General features: G+C 53.5%; 4 protein-coding genes across 4 annotated transcripts; 2 read left to right on the plus strand and 2 right to left on the minus strand.

Annotated features, from left to right (window-relative positions):
* Positions 1-344: 344 nt before the first annotated feature.
* On the plus strand, positions 345-4802 carry RPO31 (DNA-directed RNA polymerase III subunit C1 (rpo31); the record flags this gene model as incomplete). The annotated part of the gene is made up of 1 exon (XM_056217769.1): positions 345-4802. The coding sequence occupies one exon, from the start codon at positions 345-347 to the stop codon at positions 4800-4802; it is 4458 nt and encodes a 1485-aa protein (XP_056069325.1).
* A 354-nt stretch (positions 4803-5156) lies between these two features.
* N0V89_009017 (uncharacterized protein) lies at positions 5157-7791 on the minus strand (the record flags this gene model as incomplete). Its single annotated transcript, XM_056217770.1, has 7 exons — positions 5157-5869; positions 5895-6250; positions 6303-6961; positions 7011-7240; positions 7303-7491; positions 7547-7665; positions 7721-7791. The coding sequence occupies 7 exons, from the start codon at positions 7789-7791 to the stop codon at positions 5157-5159; spliced, it is 2337 nt and encodes a 778-aa protein (XP_056069326.1).
* A 649-nt stretch (positions 7792-8440) lies between these two features.
* Positions 8441-10408, minus strand: GUF1 (Translation factor guf1 mitochondrial; the record flags this gene model as incomplete). Its single annotated transcript, XM_056217771.1, has 1 exon — positions 8441-10408. The coding sequence occupies one exon, from the start codon at positions 10406-10408 to the stop codon at positions 8441-8443; it is 1968 nt and encodes a 655-aa protein (XP_056069327.1).
* A 380-nt stretch (positions 10409-10788) lies between these two features.
* On the plus strand, positions 10789-11887 carry MAD2 (Mitotic spindle checkpoint component mad2; the record flags this gene model as incomplete). Its single annotated transcript, XM_056217772.1, has 8 exons — positions 10789-10870; positions 10972-10997; positions 11047-11072; positions 11123-11161; positions 11212-11386; positions 11435-11508; positions 11562-11828; positions 11875-11887. The coding sequence occupies 8 exons, from the start codon at positions 10789-10791 to the stop codon at positions 11885-11887; spliced, it is 702 nt and encodes a 233-aa protein (XP_056069328.1).
* Between the last annotated feature and the right edge of the window lie 247 nt (positions 11888-12134).

Raw genomic sequence — 12134 nt, forward strand, 5'->3', positions numbered from 1 at the left:
GTTCTCTTGTAGGAGGACGTGACGCTTGAGGTGGAAGGTGCGGCCGCTCACAGTCGCAGCTGCCTGCCCGTGATGGTCGGCGCTTGCTGTATCCAGTCTTATCGGCTTATCGCCCTGCAGCTCAAGCTGGGGGAAGCGCGTTGGACCGCCTTGGCAGCGGTAGCCTTGCTGCTGCCCGCACGCCGCGGTGCCCCACCCAAGTTCTTCGCGAACTTTTGCGCAAGCAAAAAGACCCATGAACGCCTCTCCCACATGACTCACCAACACACGAGCATGACCTCTTGCTGCCCCCTCCTACGGTAGCACTCGATCCCCAGCTTGCACTCGCGCAAGCAGCCTCCATCATGGCGACCGCGACCGTGACTGCGACCGACACGCAGGCCCGCCACGCGAAGGAGCAGGTGGTGGACAAAATCCCCGCGCGCATAAAACACATCCAGTTCGGCATCTACTCCAACCCAGATGTGGTCAACCAGGCCGTGCTCGAAGTATCCGATCGCAATGTCTACGATCTCACCACGACCAACGAAAATGCGCGCGTACTCACCGAGAACGGGCCCATGGACACGCGCATGGGCATATCGACCAAGGTGGGCAAGTGCACGACGTGTGGTGAGGGCTTAAACGAATGCAATGGCCACTTTGGGCACATCAAGCTTGCGCTGCCTGCCTTCCATGTGGGATATCTGAAGCACATCATCGAAGTGCTCAATTGCATATGCAAAGACTGTTCGCGAGTGTTGTTAGACGTGCCTGAACGGAGGAAACATCTACGGACCATGCGTCGACCAGGTATGGACAATCTGCAGCGGACAGCTCACGCGAAGAAGATCATGGAGGAGTGCCGGAAGAGGAAGAACTGCCCCTATTGCGGTGCGCTCAACGGCACCGTACGCAAGGTCCCTGGACATCCTCTCAAAGTCATCCACAACCGCTACGATGCCTTTCTGCGGTCCACTGCCAGGACAAAGAAGACTCCTCTTGGGCGGCAAGAGTTCGAGCAATCCTTCGAAACAGCAAAGGCAGCGAACAACGAAGTGGACAAGAATTTCAAGAAGGCGGTGGATGACATGCACCCGCTACGGACCCTCAACCTCTTCAAGAAGATATCGCCTGAAGACTGTGAGCTGCTAGCCATGATTCCGGAAGACGCTCGCCCGGAGATGCTGATCTGGGAATACATGCCTGTACCACCCGTAGCTATTCGACCTTCCGTGATGCAGGAGGCAGGTGCGACCGAGGACGACATCACCAACAAGATTGGTGACATTTGTCACATCAGCAGCATTATCCGGGCAGGACTTGCACGCGGCTTCCCTCTCCAGATACTCATGGAGCAGTGGGATTTCTTACAACTACAAATTGCCATGTACATCAACAGTGAGACGCCAGGCTTGAAACAGCAAGGACTCCAGAAGACGATGCGTGGCTTCTGTCAGCGACTAAAGGGCAAGGGTGGTCGGTTCCGGCAGAATCTGTCCGGAAAGCGTGTCGACTTCTCTGGTCGCACCGTTATTGGACCGGACCCCAACCTCGCAATTGATGAGGTTGCAGTACCTCAGCGAGTTGCTAAGAACCTCACATACCCTGAGAAAGTTACCAAATACAATATGGACAAGATGAAAAAGGTTGTAAAGCTAGGCCCTTACGTCCATCCCGGAGCGAACAACATCATCAAACTCAATGGACGCTCTATGGCGCTAAGCATTCTTGCACGCGATACCACAGGCCAGAAGCTCATAGACGCTGCTGACCGGTTACAAATTGGTGACATCGTAGAGCGCCACCTTGAAGATGGTGACATCGTGCTCTTCAATCGTCAACCTTCCCTTCATAGGCTCAGTATTCTCAGTCACCGTGCTAAGATTCGACCATGGCGTACATTTCGACTCAACGAGTGCGCCTGTAATCCGTACAACGCTGACTTCGACGGTGATGAGATGAACTTGCACGTACCCCAAACCGAAGAAGCGCGGACAGAAGCCACTGAACTCATGGGTGTCAAATACAATCTAGCAACCCCCAAGAACGGAACGCCACTCATTGCTGCGATCCAGGATTTTATAACAGCAGCATATCAATTGAGCAGCAAAAACAACTTCTTTGATCGAGGAACCTTCACTCAGATCTGCAACTACATGTTTGCCGGTGAGGGAGCATTCGATCCTTCCACGGGTAGATATCACCCTATTGAGCTGCCGCCACCTACCGTTTTGAAACCCCAGGCTCTCTGGACTGGTAAACAGGTCTGGAGCGTTCTTATGCGGCCTTTCAAGGACTACGGAGGACGCGATAGGCCTATCCTAGTCAACCTGGAAGCAAGATGCAAACAGTTCAAGGCCAATCCAGGAGTTGCAGACGATCTCAACGAAGACGACGCGTTTCTTGTAATCCGCAATTCTGAAGTCATGTGCGGCTGCTTCGACAAGGCTACAGTCGGTGACGGAAAGAAAGACTCCGTGTTCTATGTCATCATGCGTGACTTTGGTGAAGACTATGCAGTCCAAGCCATGAATCGACTTGCGAAAGTTTCTGCTCGCTGGCTCACTAACAATGGATTCTCACTAGGCATCAACGATGTTACCCCCGGAGATAAACTGAACGAGAAAAAGCAAGCCTTGATCGACAAAGCGTACGCGGAGTGCGATGTACTCATCAAGCAGTACAAGGAAGGCACAATTGAGCGTATGCCCGGGTGCGACGCCTTGACAAGTATGGAAAACAAGATTGGTGGTATCTTGTCTGGAGTGCGTGCAGCTGCCGGTGAAGTGTGTTTTGAAGAACTCAGCAGATGGAACGCTCCTTTGCTCATGGCCAAGTGCGGATCCAAGGGCTCCAACATTAACGTCTCCCAGATGGTTGCTTCCGTCGGCCAGCAAATGATTGGCGGTGCGCGCGTCGCCGATGGTTTCCAACACAGGACACTCCCACACTTCCCGAAGGCTGCTCGTCAACCAGTCTCGAAAGGATTTGTCAGCAACAGTTTCTTTTCCGGTTTGACTCCGCCAGAATTCATATTCCACGCCATGAGTGGTCGTGAAGGTCTCGTCGACACTGCAGTCAAAACGGCCGAAACGGGGTACATGAGTCGAAGATTGATGAAGTCGCTCGAGGATTTGTCGAAACAGTATGACAACACTGTAAGCAATTCTTCTGGGACAGTCGTGCAATTTCAGTATGGAGCGGATGACCTCGACCCCGTCGACATGGAGGGGAAAGCCGCGCCAGTGAACTTCGTTCGTACCTTCACTCATGCAGTCACCATAACCTGGAACAATGCGATCCCTAGCCTCACGCCCAACGCAGTACGTAAATGGACAGAGGAGAGACTCAACAAGAGGCGGAACCTGAGAGACCTTCGACGCATGGCACTCGATCAGGTCACAGAGCTTGACTTCAAAGACCAGAGCGACCTTAGCCTTGACGACAAGGACCCTGAGCGCGCTTTCGTCGATGACGTACAGAACTTCGTCTTCAAACAAGCGGATAAACTTGAAAAGACTCTTGCTTTCCTAGGCCTGCCAGACCCACCCAATGCTACAAGTGAAAGATCTGAGAGAGACACCACGAGGTATGGGCTGGCCGACGGTATTGCAAAAATCTCACAACAAGCTCTTGAGACGTTCATTGAACTGTGTCTCACCAAGTACAAGAAGTCTAAAGTACAGCCAGGCCACGCTGTAGGCGCAATTGGAGCGCAATCGATCGGAGAGCCGGGTACCCAGATGACACTTAAAACTTTCCATTTTGCTGGTGTTGCGGGTATGTCTATCACACAAGGTGTTCCACGTATCAAGGAAATCATCAACGCTTCTACTGCCATTTCCACGCCCGTCATCGCATGCCAACTGTCTAACCCAGAATTTGAAAATGCCGCCAGAGTCGTCAAAGCCCGCGTAGAAAAGACTTTCTTGAAGGATATCGTTACTTACATTGAAGACATCTGGCATCCAGATGGTTCTGCACGCATCAATATGGGTCTCTGCGAGGAAACCATCAAGAATCTTTTCCTCGATCTTCGAGATCACGACATCATCTCCGGAATCAATAAGCACAAGCCACTCAAATGGGGGAAAGCTGGCGCCAAAGTGTCCATCAAGAATGGTAAAACGGTTACCATCTTTATTGCCGATCCGCAGTTTGAGAAGAAGCCTGCTGCCAAGTCCACGAAAACTGTACAGAAGCAGTACTTCGAACGCGTTCAGCAGGTCAAGACTCTCGTTTTGGACGCCGTAATCAAAGGTTATCCCGATGCCCAACGTGCTATCATCAAGAAGGAAACGTCTCCCAATGCGAGAAACAACTACGAATGCCAGCTGCTCGTCGAGGGCTACGGTTTGAAAGACTGCTTGAACACACCCGGTATCGAGCCATACAAGACCAAATCCAACCATATCATGGAAGTTAACCAGGTTCTCGGCATCGAAGCTGCTCGTGCGACCATCGCTGCAGAAATTGGAGAAGTCATGGGATCCATGGACATCGATCCACGTCATATGGCACTGCTTGCTGATGTCATGACCTTCAAGGGCGCAGTGTTTGGTATCACTCGTTTCGGTCTTCAAAAGACGAGGGACAGTGTGCTTCAGCTGGCCAGTTTCGAGAAGACGCCTGATCATTTGTTTGAGGCTGCTGCGAAGGGCAAGATTGATAATATTGACGGTGTTTCGGAGTGTATCATCATGGGGCAGAGCGTTAAGCTGGGGACGGGTGCTATGGAGGTCTATCGCCCGTTGGAATTCAAAGAGGGTGATATCAAGGCCAAACCCACTATGTTCGAGACTGGATGGGATGCGTTATAAGGTCTGGTTTGCTGGTGGCGTACGTGTACGATGCATAGTCTGGCGTTTTTTTATTCTGGGCAGGCATTCTGTCTTTCAGCATAGCGATGGATATCCGAACTGAATAGTAAACGAACTTGAAAGTTACGCTTCTTTTTCTTCGAATTTGATTTGAACGTCGCCTCTGCATTTTTGAGGTTCCCTTGAGCGACATTTTTCACTGGTTCTTCTTCGTGCTTGAATCATGTTCGTACTGCCATCGAAACTTTGCATTAGATATTCGTCCCCCAAATAGTATTACAGTCATTCCATTCATATCCCTCCCAAACGCCCAAAGCAGATCCCGCCACCAAACTCCCTCTCAGTGCAAAAACCTTAATGCCCCCGCCCCGCATCCCTCGCAACCCGATGACTAAAACTACTCGACCGACTCCCCGCCCCCGGCCTCACGACAGCTCTCCCGTCTGCACCCAGAATCACCCTATCCCCTTCTCCCAACACGACGCCTGCTCGCCCCAATACCTCGCGCACCTGCGCCTCCACGCTGTCGGGTAAGTACTGCACGGGGCTAGAGGTGTCGCTCATGCCGTCGGGGAGGTACGTCTGGCGTCCGCTTTCCGTGCGCATAAGTCCTGCGTGGCTGGGGTAATGCTGTGCGGATCCGGACGGGTACCCTCCGAGTCGACCGGGGTAGTTGACAGAGGAGTTAGACCGGGAGCGCCCGGTTACGTTAGAGCGCGTGGAGTCTCTACTTGGGACGCGCAAAGGCGGAGGCGCCATCTCTGTGGCCGCCCAGTTGGGATCTGAATGCGCGGAGTGGGCGGACTGGTAGCTGTGCTGCGTGTCGTCTGGGAGCGGGGGGCGCAGCTCGCTGACGGCTGTGGTGCCTGTGCCGGTGGAGCTGCGGGTGTCGCGTTCGCGGCGGCGCTGGTCTTCGAGGTGGGCGCGGTGTTGGTCTCTGAGGCGCTTTTCGCTGAGGCCGGAATTCGTGGCGGAGGAGTCGGGCGAGGTGTTGTCGTCGGGGGGAGAATGCTTTGCCGATGACAGCTTCTGCGTCAGGGGTGTTGTTGCGGCCTTGGGTGCCGCCGCTGTTGTCGCCGCTGGTAGAGCCACTGCTGACTTTTTCGCGGTCGCCGTGGCCGCTGCCTTCGAGGGTGGTGCCGCTGCCGCTGCCCATTAGTTGCATGTAGCGACGGTGCCAGTCGGACTGCTCGTAGTCGAAAGGCGTGTCGCCATTCTTGCCGAACCAGAGCGGCTCGTTGAGCGAGATCTTGACGACGGAGAGCCAGGGGTTTCCGGGGGCTTCATTGGCGAGGTGGAAGAGGACGTCTACTTCTTCGAGAGAGCGGTATGCGGTTTCGGGGTAGAAGAAGAAGACTAGTGGGATGATGGCGAAGTTTGTGGCGGCGAAGATGATGTAGGTTTTCCAGCCGATGTTGCGGAAGGCGATTGGGGCGATGAAGACCACACTATCATGCCAGTCAGTCGAAGCACGAAAAGGGATATGACTATACGACTTACACAAAGTTGAACAGCCAATTCGCGCTGGTGGAGAGCGCATTGGCTGGCCCACGGATCCTCAGCGGCACAACCTCGACCTGGTACAGCCAGGCCATGCCCTGCCAGCCCATCGCGAAGAAGAACAAATAGCCGAACAGGAAGACTGTCTGGGCGATGTTGGTCCCCCTAAGGCCTTGGTCTTGCCAAAGGTAGCCCAAGACTGCCAACAACACCATACACACACACATCCCCGTCGCTCCAAACAACATCAGCCAGCGGCGGCCCCAAAAACGATCAATTCCCACTACAGCCGTGAAACTCGACAAGAAGTAGAAGGATGCCGCACAAGCGCCGAGCAGCCGCGCGAGCCATCCCGTGTATGAGAACTCAGTGTACATCATCAGGGCGAGGTACTGCAGTGCCAAATTGATGCCGCTCATCTGCTGGAAAACCTGAACGAAGTATGCCAGTACAATGCGGTGGAAGTTGCGCCTCTCTTTGTTGCTTGTCATGGAGCTGGACGAGCCCTTTGCCATGACAAGAATCGCATCTTTGATCTGGAGGAACTCGTCGCGGATCTCAGGGCCTTCAATATCTTCGTCGTTAAGCGCGCTGAGCACGCGGAGTGCCTCGTCTTCCCGACCAGTGAGGATGAGCCAGCGGGGGGATTCGGGCATGAACTTCGATTTGTTAGCTCACTATGTCATTATACTTGTATAGATGTCTTACTATCAAGACCGCGAGAGCGACAAGCGCGAAAACGATCTGGAGGGCAATGGGAACGCGCCATGCGGCGGAGAAGTTGGAGAGGTAGGCGAAGCCGAAGACGACCCAGTAGGCGAGGGCGAGACCGAACGCGATGAATGCGCCGGCGGAGATCATAAGTATTGTGCCTTTGCGATGGGACTTGACGCATTCGGCTTGGTAGGCGGGTACAGTGGCTGTGGTGAAGCCGTTGCCTGTCATTACGTGTCAGCTATCAAACGATCAAAGAAAGATATTAGGCGACATTAACACGTACCGAAGCCAGCAATGGCGCGTCCAGCAATGAACTGGCCAAAGCTATACGACGAGGACTGTATGATTTCTCCGATGACCCAGAAGGTGAGGCCTAACATAAGCGTCTTCTTCCTTCCCAAGTAATCACCGATGAATATAGTGAGAATGGCTGAGACGAAGCATCCCAGGTTCCACGTTCCCACGACGGCGCCTACGATAGTCAGTATGTGTTCGCCTCTTTGGCTTGTCCTGCGTATTGAACCTACCTTGAACCTTCGCATTGTAATACGAATCGTTATTGATGGTATCCACTTGCGGGAATCTGTTCAAGAAGGCCGGCACCGTCAACAAGCCTCCCATAACACCCTGTGCGTAGCCAAAGCATCTACAATGATTAGTCTCTGAGCACGACAATGCGCATTCCACGATCGCAGACTTACAAGAAACACAATCCGCAAACCAAGCTGATGGCCGACTTCAGACTCTTTCCCCGTAACCCCATATACGCCATGATGTAGGTCGGCCCGCGTGTTGGTAGAACCACAATAGACTTCTCGACCTCACGCAACCACCACTGACTCAATTGCTTTTACAGCGCGCTTCCTTCAAAGACTCGTGTTGATATTGATGAAAAGTCAGCCCGCAAGCTCGAGGTCGCATTTGCGCCCCCTTCTCGCGCCTCTCCATACGTCACCGTCCTCCGGCATCTCGTCTAACTCGTAGGCCCTCCAGCCCGTCTCTAGCCCGGCGTCGCCATGTCCGCGAAAGTTTGCAGGAACCGTTGGTTATTGCGGTAGCGTGCGGTAGCGCACGATTGGGCGGGAACTACCCTGCCATCGTGCCGCGGTAATGGAGCCGCAACGTGCGATTTGTCTCGATCTTGATGTCATTAGATTTAGCGCGGAGATCTGTGCAGCGGGACGTCCGCACGACGCGTCAAACATGCTTGCTGATCGTGCAGAGTCCGATACGAGCACGATTGGCGAACGCGCTGGACGGCGCGAGTCGTTGCATGTCGTGAATAGTGGAGCGGTTCTCCGCTTCCCGGACTGAACGACTGCTGGATGCTTTTCGTTGGAAGGCAAGACAGAGATGCATGTTCAGATGGGCGAATTGTGAATAGTAGATCAATTGGAGAGAGATGAGAGACTGGGTATATTTTACTTCGACAAGAACTTCTGGAACGCTTCCTGCTCGATGACGACACTGCCAACGGCCCTCAACTTCTTCCGGCCCTCCTTCTGCTTCTCGAGTAGCTTCCTCCTGCGACTGATATCACTTGCATGTAGCTTGGCAAGCACATCCTTCCGGAACGGCTTGATCGTTGCGCGCGCTACAATGCGTCTGCCAACAGCGGCCTGGATCACAACTTCGAACATTTGGCGGTCGACATGCTCCTTGAATTTCTCAACCCAGGCGCGTCCCACACGGTCCACCTGGCTCGTATGTAGGATACGGGAAACAGCGTCCACGGGTGCGCCGTTGACGAGGAGATTGAGCTTGACAGTGGAAGAGCGCTGGTACCCAGAGTCTTCGTAGTCGAGAGATGCATAACCCTTTGTCGCGCCCTTCAATTTGCCGAAAAAGTCATCAACCAGGTGCGACAGAGGCAAATCATACTTCAGGATGACCTGCGTAGCGGTAAAGAAGGTGAGTTCTTTCTGCTCGCCACGGTTCGCTTCACATAGCTTGATGACCTCGCCGAGATACTCTTCAGGCATGGTGATGGTGGCGAGGACGTAGGGTTCGTGCACCTCCATAACCTTGAGATGTGCTTGGTCTTGGTCGGGAAAGTCGTTCGGGTTCGTGATGATGACCTCTTTCCCATCTTTGTAGATCACTTTGAAGGGTACGGACGGTGGCGTGATAATAATGTTCGCGCCATGTTCCTGACGCAAGCGGTCTTCGAAGACGGAGCAGTGCAACGTTCCGAGGAAGCCTAGACGCCAACCAGCCCCCAGGGCGTCGGATGACTCCTTCTGCAGCGTGACACTACGGTCGTTGAGAATGATCTGGTTGATGCTGTCTTCAAGAAATTCATGCTTGTCTTGATCCGTTGGGAACGCCGCAACGAAGACCATGCTCTTAGGCTCTTCGAACCCTGGCAGGGGCTGTACGAGCTTCTCGGAGCCGAGCGTGGTGTATGTATCACCGACCTTTGCCTCTTGTGACCGTTTCATGCCGGGATTGAAGTGGATGTAGCCAACTTGTCCGGCTCTCAGTACCGTCTGCGGGGTCTGATCTGGGTACATGATGCCAACCTCTCCCACGATGTACTTCAGCCCCGTGGCAAAAGAACGTATCGTGTCTCCTGGTCGCACTTGCCCGTCGAAGATGCGCACCAGCAAGATGACGCCTTTGTACACATCGTACCACGAGTCGACGAGGAGCAAGCGGAGAGGTCCGTCTAGCTTACCGACAGGAGCAGGTATCTGTTTGACGACTTCCGGTAGCAATGCTTGTACGTTCTTTCCCGTCTTTGCTGAGACGAGGACTGCCGCGTCGGGATCCAGCTCGAAGGTTTCCCGCATCTGTTCAAGCACGCGCGGAGGGTCGGCGTGAGGGAGGTCGACTTTGTTCAGGACGGGCACGAGTGTCAGGCCCTGGGCGAAGGCGAGATAGAAATTTGCGACCGTCTGGGCCTGCACACCCTGGCTGGCATCGACGAGGATGAGGGCTCCGCCGCAGCTGGCATAGCTCCTGGCTACCTCGGCGCGAAAGTCGACGTGGCCCGGCGTGTCGACCAAGTGGAACAGATAGTCCTCTCCTTCGTGGTTGTATATCATGCTGCATGTCTGCGCCTTGACCGTGATGCCTCGTTCCCTCTCCACATCCAGCTTGTCCAAGATCTGCTTGTTGCCGCCGGGTTCAATTGTTCCCGTCAGCTCGAGCAGTCGATCGGAAAGCGTGCTCTTGCCATGGTCGACGTGAGCTACGATGCAGAAGTTACGAAAGCGCTCGATGGGAATGTCGGCGATGCGTTTCTCGAGGTCGGATTGCGGCCGGAAAGCTTGCGCGTAGCTGCGAGCAAGAGATGGAGGGCGCTCAAGGACAGTGCAATTGGGGCGCACGACGCGGCTCTGCCAACCTCGCAGTAGGCTGCTCGCGGTCCGGACGCATGATCGCATGGGTTCGCATGGGACCGTGATGGATTGGCTGCAGAGCTCTGCAACGGGTTCGCCAGAGGGAAAAAGTTGAAGCTCCCTACATCTTATCTTATCTGATCTGATCTGGGCTAGGCGCGCACTGACACAGGGGCTTGCTCCGCCGAGAGACCCACCCACTGCATCGCATGCAAGACAACTTCAATATCGTGAACAACAGCCTGCGACCAAGCCAAAGTTTCTCCTACTTTAGGATCAGAAATTTTCGTCTGTGATAGCTTGCACACAACGCTTGCGTGAGGTCGCACCTTCTGCGCTCGTAGTTACGCCGCCAACACAGATATAAACAAAACTTTATCCACCATCATCCTTCACCACCACCACCATACTCCCCACACGCCATCATGTCGCAGCCCAGGACCTCATCGAAATCCAAGTCTTCTTCGAGCAAGGACTCGTCCAAGGTTCATAAGCTCGCCTTGAAGGGTAAGTTTCATCCTCCAGAAGTCAGAAGCCCGGGTGGCGTTTGAAGTACCGGTTGTGGGGCAACACCATCTGCTCTGTAACCATGGCTGACCGATGTTAAGGCTCTTCCAAGGTTGTCAATGAGTTCGTGAGTTATGTCCGTTCAAACTCAGAAAATTATACTGACTCTACCGCAGTTGGAGTACTGTATCAATACCATCCTGTATGCAAATCTCAGCTTAGAAAGTCCATACCTTTTCTAATTTGCAGTAGATTCCAACGGGGAGTATATCCCGCTGAAGATTTTACCGCGTGAGTAAATATCGCAAAGCACGGTCGAAACATTACTGACTATTTGCTAGGGTAAAGAAATATGGCCTGACAATGATGGTCACGGCGGATGACCAGGTGAAAGCCTACATCAAGAAAATCATGTCGCAGCTCAAGGATTGGATGTACGGGGGAAAGATCTCCAAACTGGTTATTGTCATTACCAGCAAAGAGACGGGCGAGCACGTTGAGCGGTGGCAATTCGATGTGGGTGGTGCTTCTACAGCAGCAGCAACTTCGCTAAAAGTGGCACAGGTCCAGATATTCGGCAAGAACTCAAAGTCGAAATCGTCCAAAAAGGCGAACGACAATGAAAACTCAGTGCCAGAGTGGGTTCAGACTTTTCGCTTCAACTTTACGCAACAGCTAACATGCAGCTCAGAGCAAACGATGCTCCTGAAGAGAAGACAGAAGCCGAGATCCAAGCTGAAATCCAATCAATATTCCGCCAGATTACAGCATCAGTCACTTTCTTACCTATGCTGGACGGCAACTGCACGTTCAACGTGCTAGTCTACGCGGACGCCGATTCCGAGGTTCCGCTTGAATGGGGCGACAGCGATGCGAAAGAGATCAAGAACGGCGAGAAAGTACAGCTGCGGAGTTTCAGCACGAGCAATCATCGCGTTGACACACTTGTCAGCTACAGGTGCGACGGCCCACTCATTTTTTGATTGCGGTACTGACAGCTGCAGGCTCGCGGATTAGTATGTGCATCATTGCTGGCAAGCATGTACAGCTAAGGATGGGTCTGGTGGGTCTCTTTTCAGGCGTTAGAAAGGTACTGGTGGGGCGCATGTACTTCCACGATGAGCTCCAGACATCGCATGTACAAAAATTCTCGGTTCAATACCAACACCTATCTTCGAGACATACGAGGAGGATTTCGACTATACTAGACGGCTCCCGACGAGACTTCGCATGTTTCTTTCGGGTCGAAGTGGACTTTTGTGGG

This window comes from Didymosphaeria variabile (genome assembly GCF_027946475.1).
Source record: "Didymosphaeria variabile strain IMI 356815 chromosome Unknown scaffold_6, whole genome shotgun sequence".
NCBI lineage: Eukaryota > Fungi > Ascomycota > Dothideomycetes > Pleosporales > Didymosphaeriaceae > Didymosphaeria > Didymosphaeria variabile.